The 13,377-nt window shown below is 36.7% G+C and overlaps 1 protein-coding gene across 4 annotated transcripts in view; it reads right to left on the bottom strand.

Moving 5' to 3' along the window:
• The window catches only part of pard3aa (par-3 family cell polarity regulator alpha, a), a 408,430-nt gene that overhangs the window by 196,358 nt on the left and 198,695 nt on the right, over nucleotides 1-13,377 (bottom strand). For all 4 annotated transcript variants that reach the window (XM_026238220.1, XM_026238223.1, XM_026238222.1 and 1 more), the window contains 2 exons: nucleotides 11,966-12,105; nucleotides 10,151-10,279 (listed from right to left, as the gene is read on the bottom strand). In XM_026238220.1, the coding sequence (XP_026094005.1) occupies nucleotides 10,151-10,279; nucleotides 11,966-12,105 (269 nt within the window). The remainder of the gene's footprint in view (nucleotides 1-10,150; nucleotides 10,280-11,965; nucleotides 12,106-13,377) is intronic.

The raw sequence follows: 13,377 nt of genomic DNA, 5'->3' as shown, positions 1-13,377 counted from the left end.
AGACACACTATACAGAGCGACTGAAAGAAAGAAAGAAGGAAAGAAAGAAGGAAAGAAAGAAAGAAAGAAAGAAAGAAAGAAAGAAAAGAAAGAAAATAAATTAATTAATGAAAGAAACAAAGAACAAACAAAAGTTATAATTTAAGAAAAAATAATAATTACTAAAAACTAACAAAAAGAAAGAATGAACAAACAAATCAGTAGACAAAGGGAAAAAAACGGATAAACCAGAGGGAGAAAAAAAAATAAATCACAGGACTAAACAAGTAACAAAAACAAACAAAAAAGAACAAACAAACAATTTTAATTAAAAAATAAAGAATAATAATCAACAACACAATAGAAGAAAGAAAGAAGGAAGGGAAAGAAAGTGTAAATAAAAAAATTATACATTTTGCTCAATAAGAAAAAAAGAAAGAAAGAAAGAAACAACGAAAGAAAGAATATGACCCAATCGACTGAACCAAACAAAACAAAACAAGTAAAAATGTATCAAAAACCATACATTTATTAAATAAACAAGAAAAACAAGATAAAGGAATATAGAAACCAAAATCAAAGGAAATACACCAACAAAATAAACAACTAACAAAAATAAATCAGTTAAGAGAAAACAAACAAGCTAAAGAAAAACAAAATATAAAGCAAGTGCAAAAATGAAAAAGAATAAACAAACAATTTAACAGACAAACTAAAGAAAGAACAAGCAACATATTGAAGGGAAGGAAGAAATGAAGTTAAAGAAAGAAATTAAGATATAAATTGTGCTCTTTAAACAGAAAGAACTTAAAGACTTAAAGACAAAAAAAATAAATCACCCCCCCCCAAAAAAAAAAAGAAATACAAAAATAAATGATCAAACAAATGGCTGAAAACAGGAAAATAGGAAAAACAAAAACATGAGAGGAAAAACAAACAAAACAATATCAAGCTTTAAAAAAATAAATAAATAATGAGCAAACATAAGAAAAAATAAACAATGTAATGAAGGGAGGTAAGAGATGAAGAAAGTTAAATAAAGAAATGAAAATATACATTTTGCTCTCTAGCTTCAAACTGCTGCCGAGGTTTGAAATATTTAGCTTGGTTGAAACTTTCTCGCCTGAACATGGCAACGACATAAAGGTCACTGGAAATGAATTTAAGAGGCTAAAAGAAATCAGTCAAGTATGTAATTGCAAAGGAGGCCTGTGCATGATAAGTATAGAAACATGAAATTTCTCACCACTGTTTCTTTGGCCCGCCACCTTCTGATAAAGACTGCATATTAAACATCTCCGACTAATGCACATTCAAGACATTCAGGTAAAATTAGACCTGAAGAGCCGAGAAAGAGAGAGAGAAGGAGATTAGATGAGACAGAGAGGAAGCGAGAAGTGAAAGAAGTCACAGCTCAGCACCTGAAGGGAAGGTGACATGAAGAGCTGGAGAAGTGAAGTCAAACACCTCATTCATACATAATGTTACAAGCAACCAAATTCCCAATAAAAGGTCAAAAGCAGAAACTTTTTCAGGGATTTTTCTGGGACCTGGCAACCCTTGGTATTGCAGAGAGAGCACCTGTGCATGGTTGCCAGGTTGAGAAGATTAACTAAACCACTGATCAGAAATGGTACAGATTTATTGAAATGGCTTTGATTGGGAATTTGAGCTTTTGAAATCTTATTAACAATGCAAGACGCCACATTAAAATAAATCATATTCACCAGTAGGCAAATATCGCAGATGATCATGCTTATTAAATCAAGATGAAATCATGTCAACGATTAAAATACGATGCATAGATCAGCCCTACAACTCTGCCTTCAGTGCCCTTATATTATTTTTGATTATACTTAGTAAGCTGACAATATGCCAACAGAGGAAATTATGTTTTATAGCGCGCCAATATTTGAACATTACCAGCATTTTGCTGTACACATAAACGTGTATCTGCTACAAGGACGACATCACGGTTGAGACCTAACTGTGCTTGACTACACCACATGCTCTCAGATAGCTCTGCCTGTCCCAAAACTGCTCCAAACTAGCTTGTTTATCAGCGCTGTACAGCGGCCGCTCCATATGAACAGCTAGGCTAATCGCTGTCACAGCTGAGAAAAAGTGCTAAACAAAAACAGGTGGCAGCTCAAAACTGTTTTGTGAAACAAAAAGGGAAAAAAAATGCTAGCAGAACGCTATTGTCTTCCGATGCAATTGGCAACATTAGGCTTAATTATGGAAGTGCTTGGCTTTCCCAATTCGCTTTTAATGCGGTCCATAAAAGCGCTAGTGAAAGGAATGGCTGCTCATCTGCAAACTGTGGGGGAAAAGAGGAAATATAAAGGGGAAAAAACAAGGGAACGGTTTCAAGGGAGTATAAAGGGTTCGAACAAGCAATTGAACTTAAGTGTGCCAGTCTGGCTAATGGAGACGGGTGAGGTGATTTTCACAGTAGGGATGCCAGGTGCAGTGCTTAAAAAAGAGAGAGTGCCTCTCCATGCTTGACTATCCTCAAAAAAATATGGGCTCTGGATGAAGAGGAGATTGGGATGAGCGGTTAATGGATGTCACATTTGCAGCTTTGGAGGTTTTCTGACCTGCTGTGTCAAAATCATCGTTTATGCGGATACCTTTAAGACACATGAATCTGTTTTGAATTCTGATTGCAGTTTTAGACTTTAAAACATATCTAAATTTATGTTAATTCACTATAGTGCTGTAGTTAGCTCCATGCATAACTTTTTTTCTATAATGCACCCCTAGTGGTACACTACATGTTAATTTACTAGCAAGCTAAAACAGACAAAAAATGTATGAATAAAAATTGGGAAGAAAGGAGAGGTAAAAATAAATAAATAAATAAATAAATAATGCACAGACAAAAGTGAGAGAGAAAACTAAAAAATAACGAAAGTAAACAAACAAACAAACAATTTTGCAAAAGAAAAAATAAATTTTGTAATAAAGGAAAAATTTGTTAAAAAGGAAAGCATTAATGAACAAAGAAAATAATAAAAATACAAATAATGGACACAGACAGACATAACTGAGAAGAAAAGAAAAGAAACTAACAAAGAACTAAATATCTTATAAATGAAACAAGAAAACAAAATAAAGAGAGGAGACTAACAAAGGAAAGCATAATAAACAAAGAAACAAAAAGAGTAAACAAGTAGGAAAAACAATGAATCAAACAAACAAACTTAATAATGACTAAAGAATAAGCAAGCAACATTTATGAAAGAAAGAAAGAAAGAAAGAAAGAAAGAAAGAAAGAAAGAAAGAAAGAAAGAAAGACAAATACTGGTGCAAATTCATGAAATAATGAGTCTTAACTAAGTTATCTTAACTAAATCATTCTGTATAAAATCAGCTGTCAAAGACTTTTTTCTTTTCTATTCTTTTCTTTTCTCGATGAATAATAACAGTCACTGATTTAATGGTCTTACAGTACTACATTATTCTGGGCAGGTGTGAGAGAGCCAAGGTCCTAGTGAACGTGATAATTCATCCGCCGTTAAAAAACCCAGAGAGACTGCCAAGTTACAAATAGATCCTGATAGCTCTCTTGGCTCAGAAACGGCTCCGTTCCCATGGTACAGAGCCCATTCTGCCGTCACCACATCTCAGATGAAACACTCTGGCTAACAGCTGCCAGCAAGGACAGCGACAGGACCGCAGGTCTCGCGTCGACTCCTCGTGAGAAGAGAATTACCTCACTGCCACTATGACAAAGGCTTAAAGGCATAACACTCCTCTGACAAAAAGATAATTCTATCAGAGACACTTTTAGAAACCGAACACAATGTCCTGGGTAAAGAAATGTGAACGTTTGGTCGTCTATTTAATAATTCCCTAAGGATCTGACTGCGGTGTGGAGACTGACGAGATGTATTCAGGGTTATGACAGATGAAACCAAAGGGCAGTAATTTGGGACAAAACCACAGAGAGACACCCATTAAAAAAGAAAGGGGCTAATTATCTTAATCAAGCAGGATGCGGGAACAGTCCTTCAGGTTTAAAATCATAAACCTCGGCAGAACTGTGGACATAACCTTCATTTAAAGGAAGTATTCCATCACTTGGTCAACAATGGATGCTCTGCAGTGAATGGGTGCCGTCAGAATGAGAGTCCAAACAGCTGATAAAAACATCACATTAATCCACACTGCACACTCCATACACTGCACAGCATCCATTGCTGAGAAAGTGATGCAATGCCGCATTTATCCAAATCTGATAAATCAACTCATCTACATTTTTGGGCGGCCTGAGGATAATACATTTTCAGCATTTTTATTTTTTGTTGTTTTGTTTTATTTGTGTCTTTGTGTGCATATGTGAGAGAGAGAGAGAGAGAGAGAGAGAGAGAGAGAAAGAGACTATTGCTTCAAATAAAAGCTTTTGCAGTGTGTCATAGCCACGCTTCTGCTTAGGTTTGCAACAAAACAATTAGAACAACAATTAAAAAACAGTTGTCATGTGTGAACAGATCCTTACACTATGACTTCTAAAAACAAACTAAACATTCAGATATATGTATTCTGCATGCCACGTCCTTTCAAAAACAGCAGATAGTATGCCATTACCACACCAATGCTGTCTGTGTTTTAAGGATACCTGTGAATGATGGCTGCAGCTCTTGGGCAATCAGAGGCACTTGATGAGCACGAACAAACGCTCTCTGAACCATTCCCATCAACACATCCAGCAATCTCTAATTTAACATCTCAAGTCTAGTCTCCAGTGTTCGGGTAACATGCTGATTTGATTTTTCCTCCCTCTGAGTTACTAAAGTTTCCCACATCCAGTGAACAGATTTAAAGCAAAAATGGCTTCATGGGGAAATAAATGTCGAAACCTGTTGGCACTAGAAAAGACGAGAGTGCAAGTGTGAGCGTACAAAGTGATTCTGAGAAACGATGATATTATCTGCTGTGAATAATTGCAACCATTTAGGAAAAACAAAAGTTGGATTGCTGTTGTCGTTTCCTAACAATTTAACCTTCACAAAATCCTTCCAGAGAACATTTAAAAATAGAAACGCTCCTCACAGTGAAGTGAGAGAAAAACAGGAAATGAGCAACAATAACTCAAAAACAATAACTTGCATCTTTCTGAAACAAGTTCAGAAAAAGATTTTCTGATGAGTGGCGAAACGGGCGTCACTAGTGTGATATCAAGCCAACTCATAAGATGTATTAAAATCAAACCTGTCACACATATGTCTGGATCTGGCCTCCACAGACACCATAAATCCAGCTGTCAGTAGACATCAGCGTTCAAATTAATTCTGCAATTAAGATTCTCTTAGCTTGGCAGATTTAGCCTCTAATGGATCCATGAAAAGTCAGAACCGCTCATGAAGAGGGATTTAATGTAGTGTTTAATTACTGTTCTGTCACAAGGTTCCCATACACACTGTCATCTGGACCGTTCTAGGAGATTTGGATTGCATTGGCGCAGCCAAGTACATTGACAAGGTACAGTTATTGTACATTTGTACAAGGCAACAGTCAAGAGCTCCAATTGAATACAGTTGGGTGAACATGAATACAAAAAGCTCATTGTTATTCAAAGGGTTATTTTCAAGGAAGTTGAGCCAGACATGAAGCATATGAAACAGTTTCAAGAGTACAAACAAACCTACACAAAACTGCTCAGAGATTTAATTCTGATCTGTCAAGTTTAACCTTAAAGGCTCAACTAGGAAGTGTAGAACTGTGCATTTTGGTAATTTGGGCTGCTCAAGTGCTCAAGTACATATAAATCAACCTTAAGTATTTGGGGGGAGCCATGGATGCACCATTTGCACCATTTTATATTGACAATCTATGCACACTAGTGTCATAGAGAATTGAGACATTGTGTCAAATTCACAAAAACGTTCAAATGTCTCAAGAATCGTTCTGTTCCATTCCTCCCCATTAGTCAACTATTTTTTTAAATGGTTGTGATTGGCTACAATGATCAATGTAGAAAAAGCAAAAGCAAAGCAAAGCAAAACAAAATCTAAGCAAAAGTAAAAACAAAAGCAAACTCCACGTGAAACAAAGCAAAGCAAGGCCCAAAGAGCAAACATCTAAAGCAAAGCAAATTTAAGCAAAACAAAACAAATGAAAGCAAAGCTAATGTTAACAAGCTAATATCAATCAGCACAGTTTCATCTCCAGCCAAAGCTTCGCAGCTAATTCCTATTTACTCTCATTTCTCGTTTCCTTCTGCCAGGCGAGGCTGAAGGCTTCACAATGAGTTATTAATTTTGTGGAGAAGGAGGTGATATATAATCTCTCCTTATCACTATGGTTTAGCAGTGGTCGTAAACATCCTAACAGAGCGTTCTCAGCAGTGCACACTGGGAGATCACAAGGAACGAGAAATTGTGGCCAGTGCAGACCAGTCAGCCGTCAGAAGAACGTGGTGTTTTTTTTTGTTTACATTGCTTGTGTGTGTGTTGTGTTGTTCTAATGCTCTCACGCCACTGCTGGTCATATTAGTGCGCCGGATAATTGCGTTCTCTGACATGAATAATTCAGCAGCAGGGTGTTTGTCAAGCCTCAGAGTGTGTTCGTTGAGTGTGTGTCTCATCGAAGTGGCAAGATAAGATTTCATCAAGTGCAGGATGTCTTTCAAAACACGATTGCTCCCCTGCCGCTGCTGTCAGTTCTCTTTTTTCCCTTCTTTTCTCCACAGTGGATTTTTTGATCCCATCTCTCATTATTTCCCGCTCTCTCCATCTCCTGGCCTATCCGTCTCCCGTTGAGTCGTGCTCCCTCCCTCTCTTCCCGGATCCTCCCACTTTCATCATTTCTCCTATTCCTTCACCCTCCGCATCAATTGCACTGACTATCCACTGCTCCTCTGACATACTTTTTTTCAGTTCTGAAACACAAATGATTGGTTTATATTCAAGGCTCTCTTCCAATTTCCAAAATAAACAAACCTGATGCAAATGTTTCGATGGCAAGGTGCTCCACAGTCTCAGACGTCACTGCCATTTAGCGCTAACAGACTGTTCAAGGCGGCACACATAATGGAGCTCTTGCAAAATCCAATCTGATTAGCTTTACACAAATCCTGAGCGTTTGTGTATTCAGGATTTTACTGAACCGCAGAAAACAAAGCCCTATTTACAAGTTTGCAGACTTCCAAAGATGAACTTAATTATAGATTTTCCAACTTGTTCTCACTCCTAACTCACCACATACTAACTCTAGGTCAGGACCCCTTGGCATCACTTTCTAACACAATGTGCAACACTTTTCAATGTGCAGGTGGCTCCATTACTTTAATTGTTTGCCTTGTGCATCAGATCCCTTAATTCTTTGCATGCATTTGTAAAAGTGAGCACCTGACCACAACCCTTCCCAAAACAATATAAAAGATGTAACAGGCAGACAAGAGTACAGTCACAACAGCTTCTTTGGAACAAGCCCGTGGGTGCGGCCTCCTTCTCTCGCATCTCTTTCTCTTTTTCTCTAAAGGGCGAAGGCTGGCCGGAGGCTTCAAAGCACATTTTTCTGCGTTTCCCTCAGGACCAGACTTCGGCTGTGAGCAAAGGTTAAAGCTGACGCCCCTATCAATAAGTCACTGCCTCTGCCAGCCCGCGTTTGACGCTCACGCTTTCGTAAAATGTCTGCAATTCCCTCGATGCCTCAAAGGCTAATCGTATGCATGCAGATAAATGAAAATAAATAAATGAGATCCCTCAACACATTTGCACATCAGTTCTTTATCCGTTCTGTTACTTTCTCTCCTGATGTCATTATAATAATTTGAGGTTAATTGCGTTGTGTCTTATAATATCATAAAGCATCGACTAAGTACTTGGCTGTGTTGATTTATTAGACTGTAACCTGTCACTGTAGCAGAGTGAGTCAGTCTTTTGATTTAGAACTTCCCTGATGATGCGTTAATAGTCTGGCTCTGTGATTGGCTCCCATGACAACATTCCCATAGCATCATATAAAACACCACGCTCTCTCTCTTTCTCATGCAGACCTACAAAACAGCATCAATAACCCTCCTCTGTCCTCTCTCTCTCTCCGCTTTATTTGCAATATCTGTCAGCAGTAGAGTGATGCGTTTGTAATCTGATTTTTATGAACGTACTTGTATGGATTATTGAGATCCTTTAATGCCTGAACGGGGTGCACTGAAAGCCGAAGCCTCCTGAATGTTAATGTGACAATAAGAGTAATGAAGTGTCCAACAGTTTATCTCTTCCCTCGCTTTCTCTCTTCCCACCCCTGTCGTTCTGATGTCTTAAACTCCACATTTTAAGGGGGAGCTGATGAGAAACGAGGTGGAGCGAGAGTTGGTGAAACTGTGTCTTCATGATGGTGTCTTTAATCAAATCCTGCTGGAGCCAGAGAAAGAAAGTCAAACCTCATCTTCACCCGCTCTCAATCACCCCAAGCTTAAATAAGGCCAAAATCAATCAGCCAGCATTCAAACTTTCTTCCGGGGACGTGTTTTTCAAGCCTCTATGAAGATGCCACGGATCAAAACATGCTGGCCTCTTTAATAGGTTTGGATGTGTACTCTACGCTGTTTTGAATCCATTTAAAAGAGGTAGAAAAAAAAACAAAAAACAAAAAACAAAAACAGATTCCCAAACACTCTACCATTGTGTTCCTGTGGCTCAGTGGTAGAGCACTGCATCAGCAGCGCAAAAGGTTGTGGGTTCAATTCCCAGGAAAAAAAAAAATATATATATAAAAAATTGTATGGCCTGAATAAACTGTAAGTTGCCTTGGACAAAAGTGTCTGCTAAATGCATAAAAATTTAAATGGTTGACAAAGACATAGTCCAACCCAGTCCTTTAGTGACTTATCTGAGAAAAAACATAATAAATAATAAGGCTTATGTTGCTTCTTGCACTTTTTGTGACACTTTCAAAGTGGAAAGTCTAAAAGTATGCTTAATTTGATATAAACAGAAACGCATGAATCCGACAAGGTTTTATTACGTTGGTACTTGTATCCATCAAGGCATTTTAGACATGACATGTCCTGTGAGTGGCACTAACACAGCACCTACACTAAACCTAACCAAATGTGAGGTACAAATGCATTTTCTGAAGCAACACTGGCATTTTAGCTTATTTCTACGAGTCTTTAAGACTCTTAAAGACCTATCTTGATTCGTGTTTTATGGAACTCATAAGTGCAATGATGTACCAGGTGGGCTACAGAGCAAGTTTACTACTGTTCGTCAGAAAAGCTATTTATATTGAGCTGGTTATGGTGATGGAAACATCAAAATGCACTAGTGCACCAACAATGTGAAAATGATGATTAATTGATAATATGCTACTGTAATCATAATATGCATGAAAAAATATAAGTTGTTGGTGTTTTACTGCCTCTAGTGTTAATTTCAGCTGGAAACTGCAGTGAATAGTATGTTTGCCTATAGGTAAGCTTTTGGATTTTTTGCACAAATGTAGGTAGAGTCATGTTTTTGCAATTAGCCTGTGTTGACAGAGTCAAGCCAAAGGCAAACAATGTTGTTTGGGTTTGTATTGCAATCTGGATAGGAGACATAGTTACCTTCATATTCAGGTAGCTAGTGGCTAGCAATTTAGCTTTAACTAGGTATAAACATGTGGACAGTAATTAACTTGGACTATCTTGCTCAGCATGATTCTCTTCGAACTGTCTCTAAAACTGCACTCAAAATGGTCAGCGTATGAATGTAATGTGTGCTTGTGGTGCGTTTGGAGACATCATGCAACAAATCAAGCTTGCATAGCTAGAACCATTTATATATCATCAAGGTAAGGTTGAAACTTTCAAAAACCTGATTGTGATCAACACTGCTAAGTGTCACTGGCTGAATACAGAAGCATCTTTATGGAATGTAGACCAAGAGAAAAAGGAAAAAAATTCAGCATACAAATGTAAAGGCAGCCCGGACTTCATCTGCACTCCTGAATGATCTTTTATGGAAATAGTAATGACTTCAAAATGAGTTAAGGCGGGTGGCAGCTGCCTCTATGGCACACATGTGTCCTAAATAGGCCAGAGGCAGGGAAAGAGTTGAAGAGGCCATTTCATGGTGCTATATGAACTCTGTGTGATATCAAGAGACCATTTATGGCTATTGTTAAGCCATTTTATGATGGGTGCACATTTAGGTGTGTGTGGGAGTGTGTGACTCACCACTTCGCGGGGCAGGAAAGCGTCCTCCTGTCTGACGATGAGAAGATCTACAGTGCCTCCCATGGGAGTCGAGCGCAACAGAGCCACAACCTCCTCCTGAGTCTTACCATTCAGATCCACTCCGTTTACCTGCAGCCACACAACACAGAAATCATCAGAAAAATGAAGATCTGACAGCAAAGTGCTGCTCCTTAACCGTGAAGCAAATCCATTTTCATCAATGTATATTTTTCATTTTGTAATCAAGATGCACTAAACACAAACAGTTATTTAAAAAGAAAACTTTATATTATATAACATAATAAATAATAAGAATGCACATGCTATTTAGTACTATTTTCTTAACATCATAGCTTTTATATAAAATTATTATTAGTTTGTTTTTTTATCATTTCCGGTTTTCATTTTAGATTAAGTTTTAGAAACTTTTTTATTTGCTTTTGTCCTTTTTATTATTTTTAATGAATTTTAGATTTATTTAAATTTATTTAACATTTATTTTAATAAAAATCTAATTTTTTATCATTTACTTGACAAGTTATTATAGTTAACTAAAACCGAATTAATTAAAACAATAAAAAATAATTACCTTAAATGAATTAAACAGTAAATAATACAGATTCAGCTAGTTGCCAAGATAATATAAACTTGATTTACTCAAATTAAACAAAGTAAAATTGAAATAAGAAAATACTGAAAAAAACTATAAGACATATATAAAAAAACTAATAAAAATGACAACAACAAAAATGCTTAACAATTTACTGAAATTAGAAAGAAAAAAGAAAATATAAAATAAAAACGCATAAAATTCTAAATATTATTTAATACTATAATATTTAGTTGCTATTTTAACTATATATTTTTTTTATCCAGTGTTTAAAATTAGTTTTATTTCAGCTTTTTTTTAACAAAGTGAACAAGTCTTAAAATAGTTTTTAGCTAAAAAAAAATAAAAAATAAAACTTGCATTATAATACATTATATTGCTAATATCAGAATTACTACATATAATATTAATATATAATGACATAATCATTGGATAAACAGGTTTGAGCAAAAAAAAAAAGAAAAAAAAAAAAATAATAATAATCCCTGTGCAAAAGTGGCACTACTGTCAAATTGTATGTTATGGGATGCTGATGTGAGACATTTGAAAGGGTGTTTAATAAAGCAACAAATGAAACATGAATTATATTCCATGTAATTACATCCAATCAAGCATTACGATTAACTGCAGTCACAATATTGTGGCCATGACAACAGGAAGTACTGTCCTGATATTTCTATGGCAAGATAAAGACACGGGGTGAAGCGAAAGCACTCTGAAAGGCCTCGACTCCATTAAAGCGATGAATCAGGGTTGGTTAAGCCAAATGGATGGCGTTCTGGCTCCACGGTAGCATCTGGCATCAGAGCCTGCAGGTGTCCTGCTCCATTTCTAAATGAAATAGCCATTGTTGATTGGCTGTCACTGTAAATCAGCCATCAGCTAGAGTTCTTTTTGTCCATTCTCTTTTATTAAGGTTATTTATTCTCCCAAACAGAAAAGCAAAGTGCTTCTCACAAGGGAGAGAGGAAAACAATGGACATCTTGCCTCCAATAGACCAAGCAGAAGAATGGACTATGGGGGAAAATCCTCCGGAAAACAAGTAGTCATCAGTCCTGCTGTATGTTTGTTGGGATTTTAAAATAAGAAAAGCATGAGAAAAGCTGTATATGGTGCTGAAAGTTCAGGAAGCAGTGAACAGGAAGAGGAAGTGAGGGCCATGTGATGTCACTCGTCGCTCTCAACCGCTTCCAGGTTTTCTCACCTCGAGCAGCCGGTCTCCGGCCTTCAGACAGCCGTCCTGGATGGCAGCTCCACGCGGGAGGATGTTCTTCACATATATGGGGGCGGAAGCGCCAATCGGGACGTCTCTGGAGGTGATGCTGAAACCCAAGCCCTCCGGACCTGCAACACCAAAACAACAATCAACACATCCAGAAATGAACTAAAGAGTCTAGCTATAGATCAGTCAATGACCCTCTGGGGATATAATTTGACATTTTTAAGTTTAGTTCTGGGTTGTAAAATATCATTTTTTACAGAACATATTTGTATTTATTTATTGTTTGTTTTATATATTTAAATTTATTTAAATGTTACCCCCCCCAAACTTAAAAAAAAAAAATGTGTATATATATATATATATATATATATATATATATATATATATATATATATATATATATAATCTTTTCAGTTTTTATTTTCATTTTAGTTTAATTTGTAAGTATTTTTTCTATGTACTTTTGTTATTTTCATGAAATGTCAGTTTTTATTTCATAAATATATATATATATATATATTTCAAAATTTTGAATATCTGATAATTGGAAAGACCTTTTCCAGTTTTAATTTTAGTTTGTTGTAGTATTTAATGTTATATATACGTTTTGTTTTGTTTTTTTCAGAAAGAAGTCTTTTCTGATCACCATTGCTTATTACGGATACATTTTATTTTCCAGGATTCACAGATGAATAAAGTTCAAAAGAACAGCATTTATTTGAAATATAAACTTTTTTTAACATTATAAATGTCTTTTCTGTCACTTTGGATTCATATCCTTGTTGAATAAAAGTATAAATTTCTTTGTAAAACAGATAAAGTGTAGCAAACATTTGTGAATTCTATAAATGACAGACTGCATATCATCCGCAGTGAAACTGCAGTCCTGCTCAAGTCTACTGTATCTAATAACTAATCTGAATCCATCAGATGGGATATTTTTATGTCTTTAAAGGTTATAGAGAAATGACCTCCTGTGCACACAAATACAAATTACACAGGCAAAACCCAAGCATATGGCAGCACAGACCCTAATTAACCGTTTCAAACCCATCTGTGTACGCAGCACAACCGCAGCGTGACTTCAGATTTAGACTCGTGTGTTTCAGAGGCACGCGCTTTACAAATCTAGCAGGGCAGTAACACGACGTGCTCGGGGTGTCACGCCAGCTCCTCCAGAACACATGCTGTAGACATTTACTTTTCCTCATTGAAAAGAAGGCCAAATCCCTCCAAACCCGGCTTTGAAGGGTCTTGATGTGCACATGCATCAGGCAAACTGAGCTTTCCAGCTGTCTGTGGAGACGTCAGTAAATCCTGGAAAATGTAGTTATGGGCTCAGACGTGGGGTATCCACTGCAATTTGCTCCCTGTCCACAAAATGACCTTTCTGG

This window comes from Carassius auratus, chromosome 49 (assembly GCF_003368295.1).
Source record: "Carassius auratus strain Wakin chromosome 49, ASM336829v1, whole genome shotgun sequence".
Taxonomy (NCBI): Eukaryota; Metazoa; Chordata; class Actinopteri; order Cypriniformes; family Cyprinidae; genus Carassius; species Carassius auratus.
The sequence above is the reverse complement of the archived record's forward strand: the minus strand, read 5'-3'. Positions and strand labels throughout refer to the sequence as shown.